This window comes from Rattus rattus, chromosome 5 (genome assembly GCF_011064425.1).
Source record: "Rattus rattus isolate New Zealand chromosome 5, Rrattus_CSIRO_v1, whole genome shotgun sequence".
NCBI lineage: Eukaryota > Metazoa > Chordata > Mammalia > Rodentia > Muridae > Rattus > Rattus rattus.
In genome coordinates this window covers 104,386,472-104,399,578 of record NC_046158.1, presented here as the reverse complement: position 1 = coordinate 104,399,578, position 13,107 = coordinate 104,386,472, and the positions used below count along the sequence as shown (strand labels likewise).

Below are 13,107 nucleotides of genomic sequence, written 5' to 3'. Positions count from 1 at the left end.
TTTAGACAGGAATATTCTGATTATGAAAATGTCTTCTGTGATACTTTTCATTTATAATAAAGAAGCTCACATAAACATTGCTTAGGACTCGAATTGGAAATCACATTCCTTTCTCCTTTAGAGTCAAATCATAATGGTATCATTATGTACCAAGTGAGTTGACAAGTAAACCACAAGTATTCTCATATAAAAAGATGACATCTTGATAGAAATCAAAATCAAGCAAAACAAGGACATCACTGACAATCTGAGAGTAAGACACCAGCTAAGTGACTGAGACCCCAAGGCAAGCTGCATTCATCCAGCGCCTAGCATGTGTTAAAAATCGTTGTTTACTGATGTGAAAGAGGAAAAAGATGCAGGCCTTATAAACTTCCAAGACTCTAGAATTCTAAATGTATTTGACTAAAGCAAATTTTTTGAAATCTGTTAAAAAAAAAAAAAGTGCTGGGCCAGGCGAGATGGGTCATCAGCTAAGAGCACATGCACTCTTGGAAAGGACCCAAGTTCAGTTTCTGTACCCTCTGCTCCATGGCTATCCACACTCATTATATACCCGTAAAGACACACATAGGTACGTAACTTAAAAATAACAATAATACTTTTTAAAAAAGAGTTAATGTTTGTGGAAGGATTTTGTACATGACTTATATCACTAAGAATGGTTTTACTACTCAGTATTGGTTCTGTCTAATTCAAGTCCAATATTCTAATGCTTTTTCTTAGTAACTAATTTGATGGTAACTGTAGCCACCTTCTGTGTATGGCTACCACTGCTGTTTAAAGTCCTGTGTGACTTTGATTTGCTCAGAGTTTTTAAACTTTAAGTAGGAATAATTGCATTTCACCTTTTCCTTGGAAAATATTGAATGGATTCATGTGTGTGTGTGTGTGTGTGTGTGTGTGTGTGTGTGAGTGATGGATGATCCTCAGCTAGGAACCTATGAAACACTTCTTTTACCCTTGATATGTTTACAAGACTCCAGTTACAGGACCCTAGACTTGGAAGCTAGATTACAAATATTCTTGAATTGGATGCTAAAACAGAGTCTTCCATTGTGGTGTGTCCTTCGGTGTATGTGGCCAAGGGCAATATTTCTGACCTTCCAGTGCCTGGATGCCGGGACAAATGCAAGAAAGTCAATTGATTCTTTTTGTACATCCTTCACATATGAACATATCACCAGATAGTGTTGTATGTAATATAAAGAAACTTTAATGACAACCACTATGAAGCTGATATCACATTAATTAATATACCAACAATTTAAATAAATGTTGCACTTCCTTCATAAGTATATATACATTTCTGTCAGCATCCACTGGTGGCAGAACTATGGAGTAAGTTCATGTGTTTTTTAAGCCTGTTATCTGTGGCCTGACCTGAAGCCTCAAGGTGTTTAGGGCCCTGTACCCTGACTACAACCTCTATTTGGGGTTTTACTCTTGACATTTCAAAGTTGGCATATTTTGTATGGCAGAAACTTCTAAAGATGATCAAATTGCTAACTTTAAATATGCCTACTTTCAAAAATATGTCTTCACTAAATACTTTGATTTCTTTTACTTATATGATCCAAATTCATTGGCATGAGCATTGTGTGAAATCTTACCCACATATTCGTATCGTTCACTATGAGACATCTATTGGAGGCATGGCTGCAGCCTGTCGTTTTTGTCTGCCATCCAGCACTTGCTAGCCAAGTGTTGTGTGCTAGACTTGGTGTCAGCCACCAGGGGAGGAGACATCTGCAGTGCAGCCAGACGGGTTTGTTGTCCCCTTGAAATTAAAAGCATATGAAACAGATACAGCTTCTTAAGTTTTTTTCTTTATAAATAACAAAAACTTAAATAACAAAACAATAAAATTCAAATACAACTTAAAGTAGAGTTTAATGCTGTAATCACAGAGGGAAGTAAGCATGATTATTTGTGGGAAGAGCGTTACTGAAAATCGTGTTCCCAAATGTGAATTATACAAAAGATAGATGTTACTTGAAAAAACGTAAAGATTTCTGAAGTTTACTTCTAGGGATTATAAAATGTTCCTTTGTGGCGAGATGAAATGTAGTATTATCATCATCATTGCTATTTCATACACAGACTTTTAAAGCATCCTGTTAGCAATACCTTTCCAATTTGAGTGGATTTTTTTTCACGTTAATCAGGACAGGCATGATTTTGTAAAACCACCTGTAGATTGTATTCTATAATAAAATGTTGAGAACATTCACTTTTCTGAATAGAGCTGAAGTGGAGTTTAGTTCTTTCTGGAAAGCTTTCAAACACTGCTCATCGTCTACAGTTTGTGTGGGGCTTGATCATCTGACAAAGCGTCCCAGCAGCCTTTAGGTCTGACATACCTTATATAACATCATCTGCATTATTAATATTATTATAGCAGCCATTTTATAAGCAGATAGTGATATTAAATATTCATTATCAGATAGTCAAATCTAACATACTCTTAAGGGTAAATTAATTTAAGAAAAATATCACGTCACTAACATCATGATTGTACAACCACTTTTACAACTTTTTACAACTTTTACTAAATCTGAATTTTGTGTATATTCTTCAAATCTTTCTTTAATGCAGTCTTTTAAAATAAACAAAAATGCGCAAGTCCAGCTTGATCGGTTTTTCAGTAGTTTTCCAGCCTTTCTTGGTTACTTAGAGAAAGAGAGAGAGAGAGAGAGAGAGAGTCCACTGGAAATAAATCTCCCTGCTGAGTGAAACTGGTTTCTCAAACACCCTGTATGCTTAGGTTATTGCCATGGGAAGAAAATGGGCCGTTTTTTGTTCTTTCTTCGTTTTCTTCCCTTTGACAGGAAGCCCCTTTTGATTTAAGGCCACGAACATTTCCCCTCCGCTGTGTGTCCATTTAGCTGATGCATAGGTGTTGTAATGGTTTTCCAGAATCAGTTCTTTGAAGTTGCAATCCTCATTGCATTCTTTCTGATAAAAAACAAGCCAGAAAACAAGCACAATTATTAAAACGAACTCTGGAGGGGGCTCAAACTAACAGCAAGCAGATGATGGTCTGTAGAGGTGATGTACCTTAAGCCTGAGCAGACCTGATAGGGTTTAGTGGTTTTACTTATGGCATGTATCATCACAGACCAAAAGCCTCTTAAGTTTAACAAAAAATAATAATATAAAACACATTTAGTTATGTTCCTTTGGGCAGTAAATCTCTACTCTTTAATGTTGGGGTCCCCAAATGTCTTCATTCTCTATCCACCAGATGTTTACTGTAGAGAGGGGGTAGATTCGACCTCCTGTAGGTGAGGGACTATTTAATAAACTTTACTTCACTTTCTACTACGTTGCCCTCAATGGTAACAGAGTAAGGAGTTAGTTTGTTGGTCCATGCAGGGACCTGTGCTCATTTGATTAACCCTCTGCTCTGTAGTTTGCCTGTGTAGGCATCATGCAGAGCCACAAGAATACAAAGGAAAATGTCCTTTGCTCTACTACAGTAGGATGAACTATCACAGATTTCCCATCATACTAAAGTAGAAATAATGTGAATGCTTATGGTTCAAAGCCCATAACTGGGAGACTGATTTTGATAAATGAACTGAATGCTTCAATTTTCCCAAGAATTTTCATGTCAGCAATGTGAAAATCAGGTGATTTCTAACAAGAAGAGCTTTAATACTCAGAGTTGGAAATTTTAGGTTCCAAGGGTCAGGAGTGCACAAGGGACTTAGAATGGGAAGGATCCCTAGAGATCCCTAGAGAAGATTCTAAGTCATCTTACAGATGAAGACTCTAACATCCAGATAACTTAAGAAATGTCAGGTCATACAGAAAATATTTTGCCTTGGTGCTGTGTTAATGGAATGTTCAACTCGCACCCATGGAATAAAATTAATTCCAGTTTTCAGAAAGGCAGATAATTTTGACAAAGTAGGTTTAAATAATAACTTATCAATTATTAATACCTTTGCATAGAGTTTCCCTTCTTTGTTCATGGCAAGATAGTATTCACTTTCCACCCCTTTGATTGCCACAATTCCAACTGCCACAGTCCTGATTTCCATGATGTCTGCAAGGAATCACATAAACATATACCAATTATTCACTAATATGGAGGCATACTTCCCTAACACACAGCCACAAACATCAGAGCAATCATTAAACATAGAAATGCAAAGTGATGACTTTTTGTTGCATGGAGAAGAACATCTGCTTACAGAGCAGTAGTTACATATTTAGATGTTTCCTCTAGAATGGTGCTTATTTAGACTTATCCTCTAGAATAGTACTTATTTAGACTTATCCTCTAGAATGACACTTATTTAGACTTATCCTCTAGAACAACACTTATTTAGACTTATCCTCTAGAATGTTGCTTATTTAGACTTATCCTCTAGAACGACACTTATTTAGACTTATCTTCTAGAATGGTGCTTATTTAGACTTATCCTCTAGAACGACACTTATTTAGACTTATCTTCTAGAATGTTGCTTATTTAGACTTATCCTCTAGAACGACACTTATTTAGACTTATCCTCTAGAATGACACATCAAATCATAATGACAGTGTAGCTAGTATTTGCTAAATTCCTAAAAGAATCCCTGCTGTGTATGAACTCATCCAGTCATCCCACACATTGTAGAGCAGACATCCTTGCTACGGCCACTTCACTGATACACAGAGAAGTAAGTGATCTAGCAAAGCCTGACAGTAGCTAAGTGGCCAAGTACAAAGAAAGGAAGTTTACACCTAACAATGGCGCTCTTCAGTTTGGCTATATTTATCTTAAAAATTATTACTGATAGAATAGTCTTGTCTTCACTGAAAATGAATATCTTTAAAATTACAACTTAAGCAATTATAAAGTAGAACCAACTGTCTTTTTAAATGATGGCCTTAAACTAAATGTTTTAATGCACAGAGATGATTCCAAATTTAATTATAAAAATCATATTAATATAAAATTATATACTTTGTAATTAATTTTTTAATCTTTGTGGAACTTACTTTACAAAATAGGTACTTTACAATGTTAGGCAAGTATTTCCTTTTATTATATATGATATAGAGGATCAGAATCTTGTTTAGCCATCATCAGAGCAACTTCTCACAGTAGATAGAAATTAACAGAGGTCACTAAAGGGCAGTGAGCAGAAAGTGAGAGACTTTGGAGCACTTCATCAAACCCCTCCCTTCAGGTTCAGGGCTCTAAGATGAAGATGTAGATAGAAAGATTGTAAGAGCCAGAGGGATGAATGACTCCAAAGACCCTGGACTAGTGTACACATGAACTCACAGAGACTGCACAGGGCCTGCACAGGTAAACCAGATGGATTCTCAGCAACTGGGAGGCAGGAAATAAACGTGGGCTTCCTGTGCTAACCAACAAGCTGTCTGTAATTGATACCCATTGCCAATGGAGCCCCGCTGCTAGGTATACAAACCACACTTGGATAGGCCCCAAGCTCTAGGGTAGCTGGTCAACACAAAATGAACTCAGTGGTATTTTTGTAGACATTTTGTCTTATTTTGCTCTGGTTTTTGTTTGTTTGTTTTGTCCTATTGGTCTTTTGCTGGTACATTTTGTTTTTTGTGGTTTTATGGAGGGTGTGTGTATGTGTGTGTGTGTGTGTGTGTGTGTGTGTGTGTGTGTGTTTCTTGGTTTTGTTTTGTTCGTTTTTGTCTATTTTTAAAAGAGAAAAAGGACTTGGAGTTGGGTGGGTGGACAGGTGGGCAGGATCTGGGAGGAGTTAGGGAAAGGGAAAGAATGATCATGAGAATAGCCTAGGCTGGATTTGTCTTGTGTGTGAACACAAGTGGGCTTTCTTCAGTTAGCAGTAGTCAGAGGTACCTAATACAGCTGCACAGCTGAAACACTGGTGCCTATGAAGCAAAGGAAAGGACTATGTATTAGAAGTATTTGTGAAGCATTGTTAAATGCATAAAATCCTGTACGTTTGGGAAACAAATTAAGAGCTGAAATAGCAAGCAACTCCTCTAGAAACACCTTACTTGAAGGAGAAGAAAGCTTTCTGGAGAACACTGGCCTGTGGAAACTTTACACATCATTGACAAGCTCATGACAGGGTATGATGTTGACGCTGACACAAGTCACACAACAGTCAGCAGATCTTCCCGTAGAGCCACTGCCATGCCAGGCTCAATTCAGGGACAAGCACCCATCTCAGGCTCTTACATAACAACTTTGTTTTCTCTAAAGAGGGTGCCAAGAGACGCAGTGTGATCCGCGGAGTTCTGAGGGGTGAATGGGGACTCCTGCCATGGAGAACACTGAAGAAAGTAATCACTGTACCGCGCTTGCAGTGCCTAAGAAACAGCATAAATCTGTTCAAGAATGGATGGAGCGTGGGTTCTAAAGACACAAGATCCATCAATCCAGTACTGTTTCTGAGAGAGGAGGGTCTGGTCCAAAGCCTGTGGGTGGTGTCCATGATCAGCTGGAATTAGAGGGTGAACCTGTAATATTTGCAGTGTGTCCCTTCATGGAACAGTTGTCTGCAAAACCTAACTGTCGAATGACAGTTACTGGTCCCGTGATATGTGGACTCTGCCTTTTAGGATCAGTCATATCACCTTGTCCCCAGAAGCTCCTCTACCCCCCAACCCCCACTATCCCTTGTCCAGCTTTTTGTTGTTGTTCTTTGACACCAATCAGCATTGTTAATCTTATCAGGGCAAAAGTTACAAAAAAAAAAAAAAAGATTTGTAAGGTTTTTTGCTTCTAATGGGATGAAACTAAGTATCTGTATTTTTGATTGCCTGACAATTAAAAAAGGGAATTTTTCATACCAGAAAATGAACAGACCCAAAAGTCATTTGGTGGGATAGCATTAAGAAACATGATGGGGAACCAACCCTGATTGTCTGGTCTGTTTCAGCATGTCTGCTGGGCCCTTTGAAATCAAGAAACCTGGGAATGAAAGTATTAACACTGTCACTTGTTTGTGCACAGGCTGAGTGGGAATGCTGTGCTTTTGAATAGTTACAAAAACCTGTGGAATCCTTAACTGTCCAAACTTAAGGAATTTTGCCTCCACCCTAAAACAAGAGTTTGAGAGGTTCTCAGGAAATAGAAAAACACATAACTTACAGGTAATATTTTATCTACCAGACTAACTTAATTGTTCTTAGCATTTTAATGTACAATAAATAAAAAGTATATATGCTGTCTTATATAAGGCAAATATAAGATGGTATCTTTCTGTGGACCTGTATTTCTGTTTACAAGTTAACTCATTCTTCCCCAATGATATGAAGCACATTACATTACACAGATGCACCAAACCTTTATAATGAGAGAGGGAGACAGGGACAGAGTTGGAGAGGGGCAGGGGAGGTAAAATTAGCCAACAACACCTTCATCAACAGCATGGGTTCATAATTTAGGGTGTCTATCTTACACACCAGGGGACGCTAAGGCTTTCCTATTTCCAAAATGCCACCATTCCACCTTTCTGCCTGATTGATCTTTGTTTCACATTTGAAATCAGAGATGGAGAGCCTGGGGATCAGTCCCTATACTTAAACAAAGTTCTCCCACCATCTACTTGCAGGATTGCAAGAGCTCCCTTAACCCCGCATTCTCCACACTGATGTCAGCTCCCTGTCAGCAGCAGTAGCTTCATGATGTATCTTAGCTTCCCTTTTCAAAATTATTCCCAGTAACTACGTGGAAACCTGTCCTAGTCCAGTGTTTTAATATTTATTTCCTAAGGCTTTTTAAAGCATTATGCCAAAAGGTTTTGAGGGGAGCACATATTAATACAGAGAGGCTAATACACATTTCAGAGATGAAAAAGTGGTTTGATGGTTAGGCTAATTAGAACATACATTTTTGTACACATTAAAACTAAGAACTCAAATCAACAAGAAAAAACCCAATTCTAATGTTAAATAATGAACTTTTAGGATATTCTGTCAAGATTGTCTTGAGTAAGAAATCTTAACAACTGAATATTAACATTACATTTAAGGGTATAGATTTGATTTAACAATAAATTTTATTATTTAAATGCATACCTGTAAAATGATTAAAAAATAGCAAAGAAGTTTAAACAAAAATATGATAATCATTAAAAATAGATAAGCTATCTGAAGAAATGATAGCCAAAGAGCAGAAGAGAGGAAAGCTGCCATGTTCTGTCACTGGAGAATGAACAGTCTTGAGGGCCCCCTACAGCCTTAACACGACAAAGCCCGACAGCTCATGCACACCCCTGGCAAAGATGCGACCCAGCCCAGACTCCTCCTGGGTAGTGGGAACGCAAAGTGCAGCCAACTTGGAAGACACTTGGGTGGTTTCCTAGAAACTGAACACACAGATGCTGTATGCCAAGGCACTTACTCTACTGAGTGGAAGACATGTTCACACAGAAATCTAAACGTGGATGTTAAAGCAGCTTTACTTATAGGAGCTGGAAATGAGAACCAACCAACGTGTTCAAGAGGGGATGGGAAGTCCAACTATGCTATGTACATACATTGGGATGTTATTTAGTGGTTTTAGAACTCAAACATCAGGCCACCAACAAAAAACAAAACAACAAAAACATAACCCTTACATGATCATTGATGGGAATGCAGGGAATTTTAATCAGTGGACTATTGTATGGAACTGTAACAGCAGATACATTTTATTATGCATTTGTCAAAGTCATGCAACTGCACAGGACAGCAAACTAATATGTATTCAAATATTGTTTCATCAGTGGTAGGAAGTATCCTCATTCCAAGACAGAATCATAGTAGAACCCTAGTAATTCTGCTCTCTGCTCACGTTGTCTGCAAATATATAGCTGTTATGACTGGAAAATAATGTATTTAAATTGCAATTTAAATCTTTAAAGTCATACTCTAGGCTTTCATTAATTGTATACAATGACTGACCGTAAGGAGACTACTTATACAAACATCTTAATTATTTATTCTTGTCCCAAATACACAGAGCATATGGAGTTTGTTATGAATATTGTCTTTGGTAATAGATTAAGATCTGCCCGTCAAATGAATTATTTCTTTTTATATTACATAAACAGTAGGGTTATAACGTAAATGCACATTGGCAAGTATAGAAAACACACATTTTCTTTCCTATGTATGTAAAGACACTTTTATAATTGTACCTACATGTGCTTATCTCTCAAGTGTGGAGTGGAACATGAGATTCAGTGACATTTTAGAAATGAGCTGATGACATTAATTTTGCAGTCATTGAAATACTTTGATATGAGTAGAGTTACTATCAAAATTCATTTTCAGATTTTCTCTTTCTGCAAAGATAATGACTGAGACCGAGCAGCATATGCCAACTGCTTAAATTCATGGAATGGAAAATCAATTTCACAGGAATTCAAAACCAAGAAATGTTTTCTGTGGTAAAAAAGGATAAAGGAATCTGAGTAATGACAGAGTTTAAGCCTCGAGTGATGAATAAAAATATGTGGACAAGATGAGAATGTAGTACAAGTTGAAGAAAAACCAGCGTATTCAAGATCATAAAGCTAAAATTCAAACGCCACCCATAGAATTACAATTAGAACTATTTACACTAGGAAGTATAAACAATAGAGCTAAATATTAACTTGAGGATTTGAACTTGTGTTTGTAAACAACAGGGACCCTCAGAGCTCCCAGGGACTAGACCACCAACCAAAGAGTATACATGGGCTGGTCCATGGCTCCAGCTGCATATGTAGCAAAGGATGGCCTCATCTGGCATCAGTTGGAAGGGAGGTGCTTGGTCCTGTGGAGACTTGATGCCCCAGAGAAGGGGGATGCTAGAGGGGCGAGGCAGGAGTGGGTGGGGGAGCACCCTCTTAGAGGCAAAGGGGACAGGGAGGGGAGGAGGGTTTCATGCAGGAGAGACTGGGAAGGGGGATAACATTTGAATTGTAAACAAATAAAATGATTAATACATTTTTAAAATAACTATGAAAAAAGAGAACACAACGGAAAGTCCCTTCTGGTTTGTACATTTAAAAGTGTCAGTGTGAGAGTGGATGAGATGTCTTAGCAAGAAGATGACATCCCTCCCAAGGTGGAGGGCGAGAACCAACCCAGCATGCCTCTGACCACTCTGCATATACTATGTATGCAAACTTTGTCCCACCCCCTATGCACAGATAAATAGATAAATGTAGTAAAATATTTTTAAAAAGAAAAATGTCAGGCTAGAGATCTGGAGGGAGTCGGATGGGCTATGGATTGCAGGCGCGAAGCTGAACGGTGCCTGTACTCCAGTGCCAGTTGGTGTCATTCTCACCCGAGGGTTATTGTGATTATTCTTCAAATTGTTCTTTTTTCCCCCAGATGCCTTAGCCTAAATTTCTAAGGCAGTAAATTTATGTAATTACACTTACACAATAGTTCTTTGTTCTTCGCAATAATATTCTAGTGTAAAGTGGTATCAGGGCCAGAGTCCTATCTGAAGCCATTCTTCCTGGATCCATTTTTATCTCTCCTAGAGTGTTTTGCTTGCTGTGTGTTGTAAGTCAAGTATTCGTGCTATGAATATCTCTGGCCAGTTTATGAGCCTCTGTAAACGTGGTTATAAATAGAAACTTCATGCACATGCATACAGAAATAGTCAATGTGCTTCTAAATGCCCTGAGACTTTGCTAATGCAGTTCAAACTTTTGGGTTTCAAATGGTAAATTACATACACAGGTAATAAACTGTGAAACCGTCTTTGTTTCATTAGGCTGGCAACTTTAATTAAAGAATACAGCTATTAATAGCTTGTAGTTTTATCCTGCTTTTTTTGAGCACAGACACAATTATTAGGATAATAGAACAAGTGTGGTTCCCTTTGACATGAAAAACTCAACCTCTGGAAGAACAGTCCTCACGATCTTGCATGCACCTTCCCAGTTACTGTTATCAACTTCTGTGTGTGTTTACTTGCTGCTGTGCCTTTAAGGAGCAGTTGGCTCACTTAGTCATCTCCTCCCTTTTCTGCTCATCCCTGGGCCCTCGTCTCTTTGGGTTTTGGTTACAAAAATCCTCCTTTAGATGCATTTCCTTAGCCAGAGCTACTTTAAGGTTTTCATGGCACTATCCCCAGACTGGCCTACTCAGTGGGTCACGTTAAATATGTGAACATTACCCAATAGAATTATTTTGAGGCTTTGTGCAATCTTTCTTCTGAAAGATTAGTCATTTTATAATAAATCACTGAGCTTACCCTTTGATATACATATTACAGATACTATGTATTTTTGAGAATTCTTACAAAGTGAAAAATGCTGAATTGTTTTCAAATAATATTAAAATTTATTATTTGACAAATAATAAAACAAGCATAACATTTTGTGTGCTAAATATTTGCTAATCACTAGTTTTAAACTTTAATGCCAATATCTTAATTTTAAAGCTTTTAAATACATTTTTAAGGACTTATTATTTTCATAGACTATAGGCTCTGTGTCTAAGAGTCAAAGGATACAGTTTCTCTAGCCTTCCCAATGGATAGAGTGCCCCACCCTTCCCGAAGGTCCTTCATGAAAAAGCATGTGGTTTCTTTTCACCAATCACTGGTCCTCTCTCGTCAAGGCCACTGATGAGCAAGTTATGTCAGGTCCAAGCCTACTGTGACAGTCTAATTCTGGTGCAAACCTTGGCACTTCATCCATTTTCCTAGTCTGACTGATGCTCCTTCCTCAGCCTTGAGCCCCTCCTTGAATGGATTCATCCACCATTGTTACTCTCTTACGTAGTAGGAATGGCACATGACTGTGATCCCAACTGCTCGGGACACTGAGACAGGAGAGCTACAAGCATGAGGCTCACCTAGGTAACAAGGAGGGAACTCGTCTGTCCTAGGGGGGCTGTTGGCTTCCTGGAAGCACCTCTCCTCACTGTTCCTGGCTGGGTTTTTTGTTTTGTTTTTGATTTTTTTTGGTTGTTTTTAAAGATTAGCATTTTATAGTAACATGTAACTAGTGCTTTTTGACAATTTACATTGTTTTTGTGTTTGAGAGTCATTTTCATCCTACTGCTGGAAGTATATTCTATTCTAGTTTTTTGGTTTTTTATATTTGAGTTTCAAACAGGAATTCAAATTTCCTTAAATTCAGCTGAAAATGCCTTGAATTTATAAGGTACGGTTGATTCTAAGTTGATAATAGATTCTTGGAAACAGCCATCTCATTCGCCAGCATTATTTGTTGACTATTTTCAGTTCCTTCTTTACAGGTCTGACGGCTCTCAGCTGTTAGGCCCTGTTGTGTCTCATTGATTTACTCACCATGCAGCTCTGTGTCACTGTGTGCTGCTTGGAAGTTGTGCTTTATGTAGCTTGTTCCAATTAACCAACTCAGGTTCTGGTGTTGTAGAGCTAATGAGTCAGCCTTTGCACACAGCCCTTCCCAGAAGTGAAAGCTCTGTCCACCGGCACCACCTCGCAGCCTTTCTTTTGCCCCTTCTTATCCAGAATGACACTCAGACTGTTCACCCACTACATTATTTACTTCAGACCAGCATTTTTAACATGACTTAGATTGAGACCGAGAGCCTGTTGGTCATGGTTCTCCAAGTCATACATAGACCGTTAGCTTATCTCATCCTAATGCGCCTTCACGGCCTTTCTTATGGTTAGTCTCATGGCTTCATTACTTTGGAGTTTTGGATAAAGAAAAAATATTAATTGCCCCTCTCTAACTAATTATGAAATTTAATTTTCTTTAACACTAAAACTCATGACTTGTGAACAAATAAATCCCAAAATACTTTCTGTGAGTTTTACACAATTAAAAGTTTATTAAATGGGTGCAAATTAAAATATGAATATCATTGTACCAAACATAACAAAACATGCCTCTGATCTAATTAGCATGGTGATAATGCTTCTTAAAAGCTAGCTCAATTGCTCTTGTAGTGTAGTTTTTCAATGATAAGATGACAATGTGATTTTACCCTCCTACATGCGAGCAGCACTCCACAAGTAAAATATTGCCGGTGTAGAGAGCTGTTTTACTTCCCACAAAATAATGCTGGCTACTGTACAGCTGCCTCACAGAGTTGTTTAAGAAATAATTATGGCACAGTCGTCGCCAGCCCTCATTCTAGGCAGAGACTTTGCTGACATGAAGATTATCTACAA

The 13,107-nt window shown here is 38.0% G+C and overlaps 1 protein-coding gene across 1 annotated transcript in view; it reads right to left on the bottom strand.

Moving 5' to 3' along the window:
- Positions 1-1,809: 1,809 nt before the first annotated feature.
- The window catches only part of Fgf7 (fibroblast growth factor 7), a 50,970-nt gene continuing 39,672 nt past the window's right edge, over positions 1,810-13,107 (bottom strand). The window contains exons 2-3 of the mRNA XM_032904131.1: positions 3,951-4,054; positions 1,810-2,958 (exon numbers count right to left, since the gene is read on the bottom strand). Of these exons, the coding sequence (XP_032760022.1) occupies positions 2,764-2,958; positions 3,951-4,054 (299 nt within the window). The 3' untranslated portion in view covers positions 1,810-2,763. The remainder of the gene's footprint in view (positions 2,959-3,950; positions 4,055-13,107) is intronic.